The 19,792-nt window shown below is 33.6% G+C and overlaps 3 protein-coding genes across 8 annotated transcripts; 1 reads left to right on the top strand and 2 right to left on the bottom strand.

The window, feature by feature from the left end:
- LOC109334841 (dnaJ homolog subfamily B member 4-like) lies at positions 1,206–4,890 on the bottom strand. Its single transcript, XM_019570817.1, has 3 exons — positions 4,480–4,890; positions 3,539–3,963; positions 1,206–1,796 (listed from the first exon to the last, which is right to left on the bottom strand). Exons 1-3 carry the CDS (start codon positions 4,642–4,644, stop codon positions 1,355–1,357), a joined length of 1,032 nt encoding a protein of 343 aa, XP_019426362.1. The 5' UTR covers positions 4,645–4,890; the 3' UTR covers positions 1,206–1,354.
- Positions 9,679–10,170, bottom strand: LOC109333979 (uncharacterized mitochondrial protein AtMg00240-like). The gene has a single exon (XM_019569557.1). It carries the CDS (start codon positions 10,168–10,170, stop codon positions 9,679–9,681), a length of 492 nt encoding a protein of 163 aa, XP_019425102.1.
- LOC109334842 (protein NUCLEAR FUSION DEFECTIVE 6, chloroplastic/mitochondrial-like) lies at positions 14,840–17,616 on the top strand. 6 transcript variants are annotated; one of them, XM_019570822.1, is made up of 3 exons: positions 14,840–15,038; positions 15,428–15,549; positions 17,457–17,616. In XM_019570822.1, exons 1-3 carry the CDS (start codon positions 14,887–14,889, stop codon positions 17,468–17,470), a joined length of 288 nt encoding a protein of 95 aa, XP_019426367.1. In that variant the 5' UTR covers positions 14,840–14,886; the 3' UTR covers positions 17,471–17,616. The 6 variants fall into 6 exon arrangements, with proteins under 6 accessions (XP_019426367.1, XP_019426366.1, XP_019426368.1 ...); XM_019570821.1 differs by having other exon boundaries at positions 17,454–17,615; XM_019570823.1 differs by lacking the exon at positions 17,457–17,616 and adding an exon at positions 17,036–17,400.

Here is a 19,792-nt window from a genome sequence, read left to right as displayed (position 1 = left end):
GATTCCATGATTCCGATTGAAACCACATATACCCCTCTGTAGGACCAACACATTGCATTGAATGGTCCAGCAGGTGATCTACCATGCTTGCTCATAAATTTTGTAATCTAAGATATGTATTTTCTATTCATGCTGTCAAATGCAATTAAAAGTTAATATTTTAATAAATCATAATATTTAGAGAAATGTTCTAAATTTAGAACTTGGAATGAAATGTATGTTAATACTTTTTTTTGTTGGGGAAGAAACTTGATTTTGTTGAACGTGACCAAAAAATTATTAATGTTGTCTCTTGATTATGTTTCTCCTTCTAACTTGAAACACTAATAAAAGTGACTCCTCACTTTCAAACAATAATTCACTTCTAGATTCTTAGCATTACATTCAAGAAGAGGTGGCCTATCCTGATGGCTCCTTTCATGATTTTTAAGTTTTCCTTTTCTTTTCCTAAAAAATAACTCACAAACACACTCTTAGAATATTTTTGTAAATTGATTTTTAAAGGAAAATGAAAGAAAATAGAAGATTTTAAAGATATATTCCAAACATCATGTTTCTCTGCCCTCTAGAAGGCCAAAATCTTGATTCAATGTAGCACATCATTATATAACCTTATATGAGTATAAAAGTGAGATTTAGTCTCATAGCAAGTAAACTTAAAAGTGCAAATATTCCTTCACTAGAATACTCTGTTACAGGTTGTCCAAGAGGAGGTTTCTATAGTAAATTAAAGCATTTCCATGGGAGAATACTCATTTCATCCTCAAGTTTATTACATTTTCTCATAAATTAAAAATAACATCTATTTTTTCAACACAATGATAATTTCATTCTTATTCATATTTTAGTCTCACAACCTACCCATACTTTTATCTTTTATAACAAATAATTTATCTCTCATTCTTTCTACTTTTGGACATTTTCTTATAAGAATAAAGTATAAAAATATTCTTGTACAATGAGTATTCTTTGAAAAATAAGGATCTCACATTAACAAATGATGAAGAATATTTTATTTCAAAAAGAATGCTACAAGAATGCATTGATGAGATGCTTTGAGGCTTCCACCTAGTATAGTCAGGAGTAGATAAATATACACAACATTAGCCTTACAAGTGATGTTGTTATTTTTAAGATGATCCTTTAACCTTCTGGGACATGGCAAGCAACTTTACCAGCTTCATCCAACATATAACCAATGATACAACCAAAATTTCATGTCTAGACTAAGTGATAATACATAGATGAAAACAACCAAATTTTCTCCATTCACCTGGAACACGATTATAGCAATCTAATGTACATTTTAATGAAAAAGAAGAATCTGGAGTTGCTCCCCAATGATATATATACTTCAATCAGCAGCCAAGAGTCTCTTGATTCCTACCTTCTCGTCCGAGGAGAGCCAAGCTGGGAACTTGATGTTGAACTTTATCCGTAAATCTCCCTTCTTCGTTGGATCCTTTGAGAGTGGCATCCCTTCTCTTGCAACAACCTCCTCATAATCGGGATGAATAACATTGTTCACTGGTATGGTTAAATTTCTGCCATCCAGTGTAGTGATGTTCACTGTATAACCAGTTAAGGCATCTGCCAATGAAATATTCTGCGTGACAATCAGATCATTACCATCGCGAGAGAAAACATCATTTGGTCTTTCGTCAACAATGAAAACAAGGTCTGCCAGGGTCATATTTGGCAGTTTGTTTCCCTTCTCTTGGAAAGTGATCTTTGTCCCTTTTTTCCAACCAGGCTTGACATTAATTGTCAAGATCTCCTCCACTACCTTCATTTTGCTTCATCCACAAAGAAAGAAAAGAGAATTTGTCAGGAATTCAGTTTAAGTTTGAAAAAACTAGGATTTTGATAGAAGGTGCAAAATAAGTTATGATAAAGAGTCCTTCATATATAAAGGAAAGTTCATCAATGCAGATAATTAATGAAAAAGTCCATGCAATTATGGTTCAAATAAGGTGGAAGATAACAAATACAGAAATTGTGATGCACAATGAACTTGATAAAACTTTAGCTAACTCCCGAATAGGATCATATCATCATATCTGGCACAACTTTAAAGAACACTATCAATGCCATATTCAAAATAAGACCATGAAAGTTCAACTACTTTTCTTAGTTTTTTTCTGACTGCGTTAATTGATGGGGCATTCTACCAAATAAGACCTTAATTCCATAACTAGATATCTTACATGAACATTAGGTATTTACCCCTTATCTTGATATTTAGACTACAGTAAATCATACAGACCAACAAAGAAATTTTAATTGGCTAAGGAAAACTTCCATGTTCCCATTATCACCTTATTCTGTTTACTCTAACATAACATCCAGTATCACCTAAGAGGAATAAAAATACCCAGCATCACCATCCTTGCAGATGCCTATTGCAACTCATAGAACAAAACTACTCCTATGAAGATTTTCTATTTCAGAAAATTCATGGAAAAACCTCCTTGAGTAATTAAAAGAGTTATTCAAATTAATTCCGAACCATCGGTACATTACAGAGGAGGAAGGATCAACTGTGGTGTGTTTTAAAGTCCAAAGATTCTTCAACAATTACTAGAAAAATCGAGGTTGCTTTCTCTTTAAAAAAAAGAAGCGAATACCATACAAATAACTGAAAACCAATGCTGCTTCCACCAGAACTACTATATCTTCCAGCATATTCTATGTCAGATAGATGAATTAATGAAAATAAATAGATAATACCATTTAGCATTAAAAAGATTTGTCCACAAAAGATCCAATTAGCAAGTGTGAAGTTTTTCACGCAAATTTACTCATTACAAAACCAAACACACATATCAGTCAGCAGAGAATTTGGTGATGAACTAAATTAAAATTCAGAAGACGCCAATCAATCATGTAAGGCTAATTATTTTCTTCAGTTTATTTCAAAGTTCAAGCCTGCTAAGCTCAGCAGAACTATTAAAAACAACTATTTTACTAAAGTTGACACCCCAATTAACATCTCTCTTACATCTGCATATGATTCCTCTTTTCGAGCTCAGAATAAACATAATGCTTCAACACCCTCCCACTAACATCAATATGCATGCTATGAGGTATTACTTGGTGCATGAACAAAAAGTGCTCTCTTATCTTTAGCTCCATTCATTTAGTATAACCAAAATAACCCACTTATAAACACATCTTATTCTATTCTGTTTATAAAATAAAGAGTAAATACTCATTTCGCTCCCTCATGTTTTTCGAACTTACCAGTTTGGTCCCTCAAAAATTGAAAAACTCAAAATAGTACCCAAAAATATCAAATGTGGGTAGATTAGTCATTTTTAGCATATTTTATAACATTTGATAGGGGCTATTTACTCTAAAATAAAATATGCCAAACATAGAATAGAAATCACATATCATGTTCAATCGAGTTCTAATACATTTGCCAAATGCAGAATAGGAAATAGCACTAATTATAAACATTTCATATTAAAAACATTAGCACTAAATGTAGTATCACGCATAGCTAGGAAAGTAAGAACAAGTACTTAGTACTCACCCATTGGCATCAGCAACCTCTCTAGAGATCTTCATTTTCTTAGTAGTCCCTTTATATATCTCCTCAAGACTACATGGTAACTTGCTCTCAATGGGAGCGGCCTTACGAGGAGTGCCACCTTGACTCACATGTAATCCTTCAAATCTATCATCACCACCAAACATTCCACTAGAAAACCTCGACCTCATGCCATCCCTAGCACCACCACCTCTTCCCATGCCCCCAAATGGGCTTGAGTACCCGAAAAACTCAGTGAAAATGCCATCCGCCTCTTGAGGATTGAAACGAAATGATGCTGGAATATCTCCTTTGGAATAGAAAGTTGTTCCACTAGAAGAAGTAGCATCAGATGGTGACACCTGACCCATTAGCCCCTCTTCCCCATATTGTTCATAGATTGCTCTCTTTTGAGAATCACTCAACACCTAAAATATAACAACCCATTTAAAAAAATTTAAATTTAGATAAATAGTTTGAAAAGGCTAGCGATTTTTTTCAGAACTCTCTGCCTGATTAGAAGAGGCCTAATCTCCCGAATACAATCAAAATCGAGTCTGTTTGTGAGTTGGATTTTGAAGTGGGAGAAAGTAAAAAACGGAAGGTTTCAGAACCTCTCGGCAAATGTATATGGCTCGCAAGTCTTTCTCATCCTCTCATTACTCTCCAAAAACCAACATCCAAACTGAGCTATCAATATATTTGTTACATTGCATATAATCCAGAAATCAAAGCAAAACTCGTAGTTCGATCATTAAGGATCAGTTTGCGGTTGGGTTTTGGAGAGAGATAAAGGGAAAGGAAATGCTTCAGGAGCATGAATACAGTTGTGAGATGATTATGTTGTCTTCTTTTTTTTCCATTCTCCTCGGAAACCCAACTCACAAAACCAGGCACACATAAATAAAAGAAATAAGAAAAATATATTTGAGAAACCCACTTACATCATAAGCTTCTGAAATTTGTTTGAACTTAGATTCAGCTTCTTTTTTATTGTTGGGGTTCTTGTCAGGGTGCCATTTCATGGCGAGTTTTCGATAAGCTTTCTTCAACTCTTCATCTGTGGCGTTCTTATCGACCTGTAAAATCTTGTAATAATCAACACCCATGTTTTTCTGGTTGTTGTTGTTCTTCTACTTTCTTTATCTTCTTCACTTTCTTGGTCGTTGTGGTTCTTCTTTCTCCTTGTCCTTGGTCAAGGTTCTGAGATTCAACTGGCAATAGGTATAGAATGGGGATTCATGAAGGTGGTATCACGAAATCATGGGTTTCTGATATGTTGCGAAATCTTCGGAGTTCTGATGGTTCGGGACTGGTATGGAAAGTTCCAGAACTCGCACTAGATTTTTAGTTTTTCTTTTTAAGAAAAACGTTTTACTTTAAAAATAAATGACATTTATCTTTTCAATTCTTTTAATTTAATTTTATCCACCACGTTTTGGTCTAGTAAGGTAAGTTCGTATTAGATTCTCATATTGAGGTCAGAGGTTTTATTATTGGAAGTTAGAAATGACACTGGTTAGGAGAAGCATGCACGTATCTCGAAAATGAGTAATACATTACCTAAAAAATTTGAGATACTCTTAATAGTTCCAAAAAATTAATTCTATTTTTTTTCAGTTTTTGTTATAAAATATTAAAGTAGTATTTACTCTAATTGATTCTATTATTCATGACATTTGTTTGGAAACGAGTCAAATAGAGCTTAGTATGATAAGGATTTGTTTGGTTCAAAATTTGATTCGAGTTCAATACGATTTACTTTTTAGTTCGACTCAATTAAAGTTCACAAACTACTTGAGTCAACTCGAATTGGTTCATTTGGACAACTCAAATAATTAATTCATTTTTAAAAAATATTACAAAAGGTTTTATATATAAATACAACATTGTTTATATATATAATAACTACAAACATAAAAATTAATTTAACAATAAACATAAAAAGTAAGTTTATATATATTATATATCAAACTGGTTCATTAACCTAACGAGTCGAACTGTATTCATCTCAAGTTCAGCTCGATTATTTAATGAGGTTAATTTTCAACTCAAGTTCAACTCATTATTTGGTTCATGAACCAAGTTTATTGAACTAAATAACAAATCGAATTTTAAACAGATACAGACTTGCAACTTGATGCGGGAGAGGCATGATTGCAGTTCGGGGGGCACTTGTGGTGTATTCGTTTGTAGTGAGTATGGCCTCTTTCTCGTTGATCAGTTCGCCTCTGCTCTATTGATAGGTCTCCATTCCTACCCTATGGCAGTTTTGTCAACGCCTTTAGTCGATCTGGTCTCGGGATCGATTTATTGTAAGCATGCTTAATAGATTTAACTCTAGTATCATTAAAAATGTTTTCCAATTTTCTTAATTCTACAAGTTAATAATAACTTGTGAAATAGGAAAATTGTTATTCAAAATCGTTTTTAATACTTGTTTGTTGGTTTAAATGTTTATTATTCATGTAATATATATAATTCGGAAAATTTCACAAAACTTCCTTAAACTTTATGTGTTTTATAAGTAGACGCTATAAACTATTTTTTTTCCTAATTACTCCTTAAACTTTAGCTATTAGTGAAAATTGATCTCTACACATGCAATTTTAAATTACTAATAATAAAATTGGAATTAACACATTAGATCATGTAAGATTGGCTATGAATTTACATCAAGTTATGTATAAACTTTTTCAAGATAAGGCAAATGAAATAAATTGTATTATCACAAACATAACTCACTTAGAAAATATACTAATAATTTATGTCTATGTTATGATGATCCTTAAATAAAGCATTGTGCAGTTGATAAATTTTAGTTGAGTGAGAGTTACTGTCTTTAATCCTTAAATAAATTGATTAACAAGTTCAATTCTATTTATCATGGATTATGGAAGAGCATTGTGCAGATAATGAATTTTACATTAAGATTTCAAACAAATTTTAGTTTAATAATGGTTTCTGATGTCCATTTATATGCATTTTATTGATTTTTTTCCCGTTTCAGACTTTCAGTAGAGAGTAAGAAATGGTGAATTTCATTTTTTTTCCTCAACCAAAACAAGTAATTGAATTATTTATCTCCTATTAGCCAATAGCATTCAAATTCAATGTAGTTGTTGGACATCATTCTAACTAATTGAACTCGTGTATCATTCAATGAAAAGGACGAAAAACTAAAGTGATGTAAATTCATAGTAGTGAACCTTACCTTATCTAATTTATTAATTTCAATTTCATTATTAGTAATTCGGAAGAAAAAATAGTTTATGTTGTTTACTTGCAAAACACATAAAGTTTGAGGGGGTTTTGCAAACTTTTCCATAAATTATATATCATACTTTGTGTTTAGTAACTTTATATTTTTTTTTTGTTTTAAAGGACTTCTCTTTTTAATTGATTTTTTATTAATTCTTTTACATTAACTTATAATAAACATTCAATCAAAATCAATTAGTAGTAATTGATTTGAATTTTTTTGTCCAAATTTTTACAATAAACCATAATCTTTATGTAATGGGGAAGAATTAATCACTAACAAAATTATTATTTTAATTATTACAAAATTTCAAGAGTAAATTACACTAACACCCCATGAGTTTTAGCGAAATTACACAAACCATCACTCTCTTTTCTACAACTACACAAACCTCCTAATTTTTATACATTCATTACACCGACCACCATTGCATAAGAAATAAGTGTGATTTTTTGAACAAAAAATGTTATAAATACAATTAAGTTAAACAAAACATGGTATACTATAGAGACAAGTCCAAATAATATATGAGTCGATACCTCTTTATTATTTTTGGTTCGTTACGATATAGTATAAGAGCGATTTAAACAATATCTCTTTAGAATTGTTGATGCATTTTGTAACAAAAATAATAAAGATACATTGATTTGTATATTATTTGGATGTTTCCTGACAATATATCATGTTTAACTTAATTGCATTTATCGTATTTTCTTTTTAAAAGGTGACACTTATTTCTAATGCAAGAGTGATCAGTATAATGAAAGTATAAAAATTAGGGAAGATTTGTGTAGATGTAAAAAATTGATGAGTAATTTATATAATTTCACTAAAACTCAGGGAGTATCAATGTAATTAACTCAAATTTCAATTAAATTGTAACATAATTTATATTATTATTGACTATTTATGTAATAATTGAATCAATTATATACTCGTGATTCATTGATAATAATTGGTGAATCAATTCCTTTGATAATAATTAGAAAATTGAATAGCTTATTATTTATGAGTTCAATTCCTCTTCAATATTAGATGTTGAATATCATAATATGAGGAGAAATAAATGCATTTAAATTTTTATTAAATAAAATTCAAAATTATTATCATTAATTTTTTTCGTCATAAATCACAATCTTATTCCAGGAGAAGATCTACGACTCTGGTTTATATAATAAATAATACCACTTCAAAAAGAAAGTATATCATAAATCAAATAGTTATTGTACCTTTTGTTACTACTTAAGTGTTTATCTGAGTTTAAGAAGCAAAAAAAAAAAGATAATAAAAATAAAAACCAAAAGTTAAACAACTTTTTGAAATTGTTTTTGGTATGATCAAGATATTCCTCACCTTGTTGAGAAGAAATTAATTACTTCCAAGAAATATCATTCCTAATAAGTATTGTTCTTAGGAAAATTATAATAACAACCAATAAAATTTCAATCTAAAATAAACACCAATAAAATTTCAATCTAAAATAACCACCAATAAAATTTATAGTAGAAGTTGAGAGAAGAAAAAATAATACATGAAAATCAATACTTATATGTGATGAATAACCTCTAAAACTTGGTTTTCTTATATAATTTTTTTTGCAAATGTTGTTACACGAAAGTTAATTACCTTCGAGCGATTGAAACTAGCAGAGAACATTCCTTTTTATAGAATAGTCCCAAGAACAAGTGGTTGCCTATTGCTTTTGTCCTTATAATAATAGCATATAACATTCCTTTTAAAGGAATAAAATGCTTTCTAGTTTTAGCAAAAGTACATGAAAAGTTATCATCCGAGCTAAAACGAATGTTGAATGGATATAAACATTTGTTTGTCTTAATGTTGATTTAATCCTACAGATCTTCAAATTTATCAATGAAGTGTCGTGCTTTCTAATCGAAGACTTAGAAACATTTTTCTGGACTACTGTTATATCATATTAGCAATGTAGTAGTTGATGAAAATCATGAAGTTCATAAATCTTTCATTTCTTGAATTCAAACGAGCCTTAACCATAGATGACTAAAAAATACAAACAATTAAAATTTCTAGACCAATCTTGAATTGTCAAAATTTCAAAAAAGAGGAAGTTCACAAATTTTAGTAATTATCTTTTGATTTTTGAATGAAGTTTTTGACATACCACTAATCAAAGAAAAGAAGAATCGAAAATTAACAAAGCTCTTCTTGTTGAAGAAGAGAGTTAAAGAGATGATGATAATGAAGAATAAACAAGAATTTGACACCTTTTTATTAATGATTGAAATGAATTAATTACAAACTTGATGCTTCTCAATTATATAGGAAGAAGAATCTTTTAACAACTCAAAAAAAAAAACCAACCAATTTAACTAACTTAATTAGCACATGCTAAATATGACAAAATACATGAATAACATAATAACTTGGAGCACAAGTAATGTGACTATTGATCTTATGCCTAGATTTCTGATCAACTGATCCTTGGCCCTGCCTAACTGATGCTTGGCCTGAGTGAGCCACCTAGGCCAAGGCTTGGTCCTTAGGGACAAAGAGCCCTGAATGTGCAAGGCTGCCTTGGCTCTGGCCTGGTGCGTGAAGGAGCCTTGAGCTCTGGCCTGGTGCGGGAAAGAGCCTTGAATGGCCTGAGACATGTGTAGGATGGCTCTGGCCTGAGCTTTGGCATGATGCATGTATGAGGCTGATTCTGCCACTAGCATGGGCAGAACTGAGACTGATGCTGCTACTAGCATGGGCAGGGCTGAAGACTTAGGCTTAAGGCTAGTTATAACATCAGTCTTGAGCACATTAGTTCTAGGCAAGAAACTCACAGTATTATTAACAATAGTATTAACAATATTCATGTTATTATTCTCATAATTAAGCCAAGTGATCTCGCAAGTGGTTAAGGCAAGGGCCCTATATTCTGCTTCACAAGAACTTCTGGAAACATCCTCCGCTTCTTTGATTTCCAAGAGATCAATGAATCTCCTAAGTATATGCAATATCCACTTACAAATCTTCTAGTGTCTGGGCAAGATGCCCAATCACTATCACTATAGGCCTTCAACTGCACAACAGAATTGGCAGGAAAGAACAAACTGAGAGCAGGGGAGCCTTTAATATGTCGAAGAACTTTCATGGCAGCAATGTAGTGCAAATTGGTAGGAAAAGCCATGAATTGGGCTAGTTGATTGACACAAAAAGTTATATTTGGTCTGGTGTTGGTCAAGTATATCAGTCTTCCAATCAATCTTCTATAAGCATGAGGGTCTTTAAAAGGTTCACTCTTGTCCTGGTGCATATGAGCACCATGGATCATAGGGGTAGATGATGGTTTGCATCCAATCATCCCTGCATCAGATAGGATTTCCAATGCATGCCTTCTCTGGTTCATAGAAATTCCATCTTTGCTCTTAGCAATTTCAAAACCAAGGAAATATTTTAGATTACCTAAATCTTTGGATTTGAAGGTTTTGTCCAGGATTTGTTTAAGGCTATTGATCTCATCAATGTGGTTACCAGTGAGGATGATATCATCCACATAAACTAAATATGGCAGTGATTAGATCTTTGGATAACCATTTGATGAACAGAGAGTGGTCACCCTGGGATTTATGGTATCCATTTTTGACAAGGAAATTGGAGAGTTTGGCAAACCATTGCCTACTTGCCTGCTTAAGACCATATATGGATTTCTGAAGTTTGCAAACTTCATTAGGGCGGGTATGGGAGAGACCAGGTGGTATGGTCATATAGACCTGCTCATGTAACTCTCCATGAAGGAAAGCATTGTTAACATCTAGTTGTTTAATGTGCCAATTGTGTATGGAAGCCAAAGATAGCACAAGCCTAACAGTTGATATTTTGGCAACAAGGGAAAATGTCTCTAGGTAATCTACCCCCTCAGTTTGGGTATACCCTTTTGCAACTAATCTAGCCTTATGTCTCTCAATACTTCCATCAGATTTATACTTGATTTTAAACACCCACTTGCATCCTATAGCAGACTTGTCCTTAGGTAGGGTGCTTATGATCGAAGTATTATTTTCTTGGAGTGCACACAACTCCTTGTTTATGGCTTCCTGCCATTGAGGGAATTTAATGGCTTGGGAATAAGTCTTTGGCTCAATGTTGGTAGTTAAAGACAAGACTCTAGATTTGTGTTTCATTGAGAGTCTATCATAGTTTAAGTATGAGGATAGATGATACTTAGTAAGGGTTGTAGGAATACTGGTTCTGTTTAATAAGGCGCAGTGATAATCTTGGAGGTAGGTAGGGGTCTTAGGGACTCTAGTACTTCTTCTAAGATTCAGGTTCTCACATTCCCTATGAGTTTGGTCACTAGATTCCTCATCCTGATGTTCTATATTCCTTCTGTCTTTAGGTGGAGAAAATGTAATGTCCTCAAAGGTGAGAGGGTTAGATTCACATGGTGCCTTACTGATATCTGGGTTGGTTGATTCTTGAGGAATATAAGGAAAAATGTTCTCATAAAACACCACATTTCTACTAATCTCTATGGCTTTATTAGACATATTGAGGATCACATATCACTTAACTCCTTCCTTGTATCCTAGGAAGAGGGATTTACTTGATCTAGGATCAAATTTGTCCCTGGAATGGCTATGTGTACTAACATAGCAAAGACATCCAAAAACTCTCAATGAGTTCATATCAGGCTGGGTCTTAAACAAGACTTCATGAGGAGTTTTGTTCTCAATGATAAAAGTAGGGAGGATATTTACTGTGTGAGCAGAGTGTTTCAAAGCAAAAGACCAATAAACCTTGGGCAACCCACTTTATATCAATAGAGCTCTAGCTACATTCAAAAGATGTTGGTGTTTTCTCTCAACTATTCCATTCTGTTGAGGAGTATAAGTGCAAGTGGTTTGATGTATAATTCCCTTATTAGTATAGAAAGGTTTCATGTTAAATTCAGGGCCATTGTCACTCCTTACAATCTTTACTTTGTGGTTGAGTTGATTTTCTATCATTAAGACAAATTCTTGCAGACTTTTAGAGGTTTCTGCCTTAGACCTCATTAGATATACCCAAGTATATCTGTTATAGTCATCAACTATGGATAGGAAGTACTTATATCCTTGAACAGAGGGGACATGAAAGGGTCCCCATATGTCAACATGTATCAATTCTAATCTATGAGATGAGTGAGTGCAACTTAAAGGAAAAGGCAACTTCTTTTGTTTGGCTCGATGGCATACATCACATATGTAGTCTTTACGGAATTCAACAAAAGGAAACATGTTCTTTATTTTATTCATACAATTGTGTGATGCATGTCCTAGTCTAAAATGCCATACATTTGAATCAGATATAGAAGTAGAAAGATTAGTAGAAAGATTTATATGATGTAAGTGTTTAGGGACTGGTAAGACATATAGGCCATTGGTAGACTTAGCTGAACCAATCATCTTCTGGGACTTCTTCTCCTGGATTTCACAATGGTTAGTATCAAAGAATAGCATACATTTGGATAATGTTGTAAGTTTAGATATAGATATTAAGTTATATGCAAAGTTGGGCAGATATAAGACATTGTGAATGATCATCTCTGGGAAAAGAGAAACTGTCCCAACAAAGGTTGCTATTACCTGATTTCCATTGGGCAATCTTACTCTTATAGGCTTTACTTCTCTATATGTAGAGAAATTATCCAGGCTGGAACTTATGTGGTCTGTGGCACCACTGTCCAGAATCCAATTTATATAGGAGTTAATGGTTTTAGAATTACCTGATATTTTGTTATTGAGGCAGGTGGATGTAGCTGATAACACACTATTAGTGATGTTATTTGAATCATTTTGACATAGCTTCCCAGGTTCTTCATTAGGCTGCTTCAGCATACTTATCAATCTTTGGTATTGATCCTTGCTCAATCCATACACAGGTTCACTTTGATTTGTTTGTTGGTCCAGGGTGTGTGTTGGATCCTCCCTTCTTGAGCTCACCACTGAGAATACTCTATCATTCTTTCCAAAATTGGCTGGAAATCCATGCAATTTATAACATGTTTCCACTGTGTGTCCATTTTTCTTACAATGCGTGCAATACTTGTTGTTGTTGGAGCCCTTGTTCCATGAGCCTCTTCTTGAACCACTTGAACTGCCTCTTCTTGAACCACTTGAACTGCCTCTTCTAGAGTTAGTTGGTACAAATGCTTTTCCTGACCCTTGGCCTCTTCCAGAATAACTTCATTTTCTCCAACTGTTTGACACAGCCATTGCCTTAGAATCCAATTCTTGTCCATACATTTGTCTTTCTTGTTGAATTATAAGGGCAAACACCTTACTCATGTTAGGCAAGGGATCTATGATCATGATTTGTGACCTGACCCTTGCATATGAATCATTAAGCCCTCTAAGGAAGACTATCACCCTATCCTCCATTATGTGACTCCTTACATCAGAAAGAACATCGCCACAACATTGTACTTCACATCTACATTTCGGCATGGGCCTAAAGTTGTCAAGTTCATCCCATAATGTCTTCAATTATGTAAAGTAGTTCGATACATCAAGGTCTCATTGTGTGAAGTTTGTGATGGTTCTCTGCAATTTTGTAAAAATTTCCTTGAGAAAATCTTTCACTTAGCTCATCCCAAATCTCATAGGCCTTCTCAATCCATATGACACTTTGTGCAATTGAAGGTGTCACCAATCTGGTTATCCATGATATTACGATGTTATTTGCTCTCTCCCATACTCTATAGATGGGATCTGTTTTGGCAGGCATCTTTATTGATCCATCAACAAAGGGAAGCTTCTGTTTGGATATGAGGCTCATTCTCATTGCCCTTTCCTATTGGTGATAATTCTCACCATTCAAAAGAGGGGAGACAAAGGCACTTGCAGGATTTTCTGAGGGATGCACATGGTAAGGCGAGTCTAGATCTTGGGCAGGATTGGTGTGCGTGACATTGGCAAAAGATGATGTCTCGAATGACATGATGAATGTAGCAGCAGAGCTCTTGATAGAGCTATGATACCATCAAATAAAAGAAGAATCGAAAATTAACAAAGCTCTTCTTGTTGAAGAAGAGAGTTAAAGAGATGAAGATAATGAAGAAGAAACAAGAATTTAACACCTTTTTATTAATGATTGAAATGAACTAATTACAAACTTGATTCTTCTCAATTATATAGGAAGAAAAATCTTTTAACAACTCAAAAAAAAAACAAAAAACCAACCAACTTAACTAACTTAATTAGCACATGCTAAATATGACAAAATACATGAATAACATAATAACTTGGAGCACAAGTAATGGGCCTATTGATCTTATGCCCAGATTTCTGATCAACTGATCCTTGGCCCTACCTAACTGATGCTTGGCCTGAGTGAGCCACCTATGCCAAGGTTTTGTCCTTAGGGACAAAGAGCCCTGAATGTGCAAGGTTGCCCTGGCTCTGGCCTGGTGCGTGAAGGAGCCTTGAGCTCTGGCCTGGTGTGGGAAAGAGCCTTGAATGGCCTGAGACATGTGCAGGATGGCTCTGGCATGAGCTCTGGCCTGATGCATGTATGAGGCTGATGCTGCCACTGGCATGGGCAGGGCCACTAGCATGGGCAGAACTGAGACTGATGCTGCTACTGGCATGGGCAGGGCTGAAGACTTAGGCTTAAGGCTAGTCATAACATCAGTCTTGAGCATATTAGTTCTAGGCACATTTGTTCTAGGCAAGAAACTCACAACATTATTAACAACAGTATTAACAATATTCAAGTTATTATTATCATGATTATCATTTATTTTGATAACTAACTGAAAGGGAAAAAAGTAACTATTAATTCTTGAAATAACATTATCTCCATAACACAAAAGAAGTAATATTTTATATTTATACACATGGTTAGTGTATATTTTTTTTTTTGTGAAATAAAATTAGAGGTTTAATCTATAATCGATATCAAGGCTTGATTTTAATGTTTGGGCCTAAGCCAAATTCCAAAAGCCCATCTGATTCTGTTCGAGCCCATCAACATGTTCTTGCAAAGCAAACAGTGACAAGGGTCTTATACTGTTGTAAAACCCTAAACCATTATAGTGTGTAATCCATTACTTCTTGTTCCACATTTCCGATTATAACAAGACATGGCTTCCGTCGCCGGCGCCACCGCAACAAGATCAGTTCTCCGATCATGTTCAACTCGACGCGCCGCTTTCCGTCTTGGCTCAGAAGCTAAATCAACCCATTCTCCATTTCACATGGCTTCCAATAAACCTCTCTCCCGATCCATGCTCAGGTAACTCAAAATAGTTATCTGCTGTTATTCAACTTAATTATCTGTTTATTACTGCTCAATTTGTGGTTACTTGAACTTAAATACTTGTTTTTAGTAAAGTATCCAAACCAACGAGAGACAATGGTCTAGTGGTGTTAGTGTAACACCTCACTGGATCCCCAGATAGATCAGAATGTCAAATGTGCTATTCCTCGGAGCTACATTTGTTGTGTTGGGATTTGGGAGGGGTTGTTTTGCATCCCAAAATGGATTAGTTTCTTACCAATATCATTGGTTATACCAAAAAAACTAAAGTATCTGTATATTAGTGTTGAATATATTGTTGCTTGAATTATATGAATAGATGTGGTGTGATTGATTTGTTGTTTGAATTGTTTTTGTGTGAGAAGGTGTCGTGTTGAATCGAGTTTCTGTGTGGAATCCATGTTGCCATACCATATGGCTACTGCTAGTGCACTGATGACTTCAATGCTCTCTGTCTCTCGCCGCAGCTATGGTTGGCTTTCTGAAGGTATCATCTTTGCTACTATTGCACTGCAATGAATAATTTGTTAATAATGAGAGGTTCAGTTTGATTATCTGAATGTGGAATGGTTTTTGGTTTAGTGACATTGTTTTTTGTAGATTTCTATCTATGTTATGTATCATTGTAAAGTATTTGCAGCATTTGTTTAGTATTAATGTATTATTACTGTTTTTCCCTGTTAGTATATGCTTAGTATATGCTTGGCTTGTGACATGGAGATAATGGTTCAAATCATGGAAACAACCTCTTTGCTTGTATGGTAAGGCTGCATGCATGATGCATATACCCTCCCTAGATTCAATTAGATGGAAACCTCGTACACCAGACCACTTCTTTTTAGTATATGTTTAGTATGGATTTTACCTTTGAATTAGGTAGCTAAACATCTGTAAGGTTGCTTGTGTTCTTTCTTCAATTTAATTCTATGGCAAGTTAGTGTTCCTATTGAATTCTTGGGTTAAACATTCACACATACTCCTCTCAGATTTGAGATATATAATCATTCGAAATATGTGTAATATGATATCAGTATATTCATAGGAAAAATGTGTTTCATATATCTGATGCTGGACCGTGTGTTTCTATAACTGAAATTATTAGGACTATATCTAAGATTGATGGATTAAGCTATGCCCTAAATCTTCTGCTTTCCCCACTCTTGCAACTAAATTTTTTAGTGAAGCCGTACACACTCCTTCTGTTTGTAGGCCAAGAGGAGACTATTTGAAGATCAAGAAGCAAAGATGGATTCACATGGATCACGGACTTATGATTTAGGGCTTTAAATAAAAAATAATCCTTATTAGAGTGAATTGCGAGATACCTAGCACATTTTTGTACATTTTTCGAGCACATTTATCTGCTCTGGGACTTTTGGTTTAGTTGGCATGGTGAATATGTACTTGGTTTGTGTCATGTTTAAGAATATAATTTTTCTTCTTACTTTTTAATTAGATTATTCAAAGTTCACCTGGAAAACAATTTTTGAGGAATAAGAAAAAAACAATACGCATAACTTTCTGGTGTTTTGCGAGTTCATTCAGAAGTAAGTTTAGATTATTGACAAAAAAATATTAGAATGATACCTTCCAACCTTTTGTCAGAGTTATTTTGCATGTACCTTCAATGTTTAATTATTTAGAATGCTGATTGATACTCATGTTTATGTGAATATTGCTGAAATTCTGTCATTGAAACAATAATCTATGTAACCTGTTTTAGGTGTCATACATTATGGGGTCAATTGATAATTGAGGTGTATACTGATCCCTTTTGTTTAACCAGATTGCATTGATGATGTGTGATAACTGTTCTGAAGATTCAAGCAATCTTTTATGTACAAATCTGCTTCATGAGACAATTTCTGCTGAAAAAACTTAGGAGTTTTGACTGAGCCACTGGAGGGACAAGTTGAGTCCCAAAGGGAACTCTAATATCTTGAGCACCTGTAATTCTTTCCTTTTTTTTTCAGATGCATAAAATGCCGCAACTTTATCTTCCAGGATTTTAGTCGCTAAAAAGGCAAATAAGCTGAATACTTTCTGTGCTTGTTGGACCAAAACTCATCTTGTTTCTGTGTTATATGGAAATTTCCTATTGAATCAGCTGAGGATGTTTAATCAATGTAAAATTAGAAAATGTAGTGAAAGCTATTTAATTCGAATTTCCGACATTGTACCTCCCTCTTTGGTTGGTCTGAATTGGCCTGTGTGCACTTTTTAACTTCTTGGATGGGTAAACCATGAACCTCTCTTACCAACATTTTTGGACAAAAATTGTATTGGCTTATGGAATTTCTTTTGAATGACTTATTTGTCTTTGGGCAATTATCTTTTTGTTGTTAAGGTCATGGGGAATGCGTTCTCATTTACTTCCTTTTTAACTTTCAGAAGGAGAGGGATCATGATGTGATAACTACCGAATGCAATACAGAATTAGAGATTATGCTCGAAATTTACTTACTTGGTGTCAAAGTTGGATTGTTTTTTATTTTGCAGTTCATTTAATGGAATCTGAGCCTTGGATATTTCTCTTATCTATAGGTCTTTTCAACTTTTGAATTCTTATTGTGCTTGGCATATTTTGTTATGACCTCTAAATTGTAACATCCACTTAGAACAATTCTTATAAAAACTATGAAAACAGTAAATACGGGTTTTATAACAAATTATGGATAGTTAGGATTAAAAGTTAGTTATTGGTCACATGATAGTTATGTGAGTTTTTTTTAAATTTTGACCGTTCAAATAAGAGCTAATGATACATATTATTTTCTCATTTCTCATAATAGTGCTATGTTTTCACTAGCTTCATAAAACAATGTATATATATCATATTTTAAATAATATTTTCATATTTTAGAAATATTATTTCTATTATTTGATGCTAGTAAAATTTTCCAAAGGTAAGCTCTAGTTTATAAATAATAACTCGTGAACTATTTCTCTTATTTGCAAGATATTTATAATACATGTTATTCTAGTCTTGCATTTGTAATATAATATTTGTTGGGCATTTTCAATTATGTTATGTATTTTTATAAGCATTTCTTTTCTAATTAATTTTTATTTATCAACTTGTTAGTTGTGAAGTATTTTTAACTTAAAGAATATTAAGAAGAAAAATCTAGTTATTTAAGTAATAATGTTATTTTACAAGTGTTTATGTGTTAATTTAAAGTTATTTTATGTATAAATTCTTTTGTATGTAATAATTAGTAATAAATCAAGTCTTTGTTTGTAATATTTGGTATTAAATCAAGTCTTTGTAACTTATAAAGATAGGAGGATATACTTTACCAAAGCATATTTTTAAGATAATGAGTTGTCAGAATAATTATTCTACCTCTGACATCCTTCAAAGCTTAAAGGATCAAAGATTGCTAGTTGAGGCACTAACAATGTCTTTAGCGACAATGTTCTAACAATCTCCTAGTGCCTCTTAAGCTAGCTAAGAATTTTAGGGTGCTTAGAATTAAAATCATTAGGCCCTAAAGTTAGGATAACAACCCCAATTAGTATTAATTTGCTTCATATCCCTATTGGTACCAATTGGCTACAAAAATTAAACAACTAAAACAAGATATCTATAGGTCTGTTTGGTGTTAGGGTATAAAAAAGACAATATATAATAGAAAATAAGATGAGTAAGATAACTTCTTATCTTATCAAGTATTTGGTACACACCATATATGATAACATTGATATGGTCATAATAATGATATTTAGATGCGTGCGTATGAAGGAAACAATGTGTTATCATATCCTGTTCATTGGTAAGTGTTAAAAATACATATTTTTCATACACTTTTTATGACAATTATCCTATGAAAAAATGTGAAAACTAACTTAATTCAACATTTTTTTAGATAAATTTTGAGTGTTTAAATAATATAATTTTTTATCATCTCTTGTCCAAGTTTTCTTTGAGTTTCATAGGAAATTGGACCAAAAAAAGAATATTTACGCTTGAAGAAAGAAAAGCTTACTTCACCTTGAAGAAATCAAGCCAAAATACATGACATATGTGTGTTTAAAACTAAGCATGGCAAGGTGTATACTTAAACTTAAGCATGACTAAGCAACTTGGTCTTGCTGGAAGAAATTAAAGTCAAAGAAAAGCTGCTCACAAAGTTGTCCAGCCAAGCACTAGGCCAGGTCAACCAGGCTGCTCAAGCAGGCAGTTGAGCATGCATCAGGTCAATCAGGCTGCTCAAGTAGGCAATTGAGCGTACATCAGGCCAGTCAGACTGCTCAAGCAGACAACTGAGCGTGCACCAGGTCAAACAGGATGCTCAAACAGGCAATTGAGCGTGGACCAGGTCATCCAGGCGTCTGGCCTACCAGAAAAATGATTGCTTGACCTAAAAGAATGGTTATGTCATGAATGATGTCACAAGCCAAGCAACTAGCCAAAGCTAGCTTCTGAGCCAAGTTTATGACCTCATGCATGACACAAACAAGTAGGAGGTGTCACCATGCATGTAGCCTAGCCCACAATAGGTTGTCCAAGCTAGTTGTCATGGGTCAGACATAGGGGCCAGACGACCAGGAAAGGGGGCCAGGCGACCCTCACATTGCCTATAAAAGGCACACCCATTCCTTCACTTTTAAAAAATTGTACGTACCATTTTTCTTCTCATTTTCGGTTCTCTCTCATTTTAGGTTGTCTTAGGCTGTTTTTAGGTATTTAGTTCATAGAAATTCAGAGGGAATGAATTTGGAAAATG

The sequence above is a fragment of the Lupinus angustifolius genome, chromosome LG19, assembly GCF_001865875.1.
Source record: "Lupinus angustifolius cultivar Tanjil chromosome LG19, LupAngTanjil_v1.0, whole genome shotgun sequence".
NCBI classification, from domain to species: domain Eukaryota; kingdom Viridiplantae; phylum Streptophyta; class Magnoliopsida; order Fabales; family Fabaceae; genus Lupinus; species Lupinus angustifolius.
This window is presented reverse-complemented; position numbering and strand designations above follow the sequence as displayed.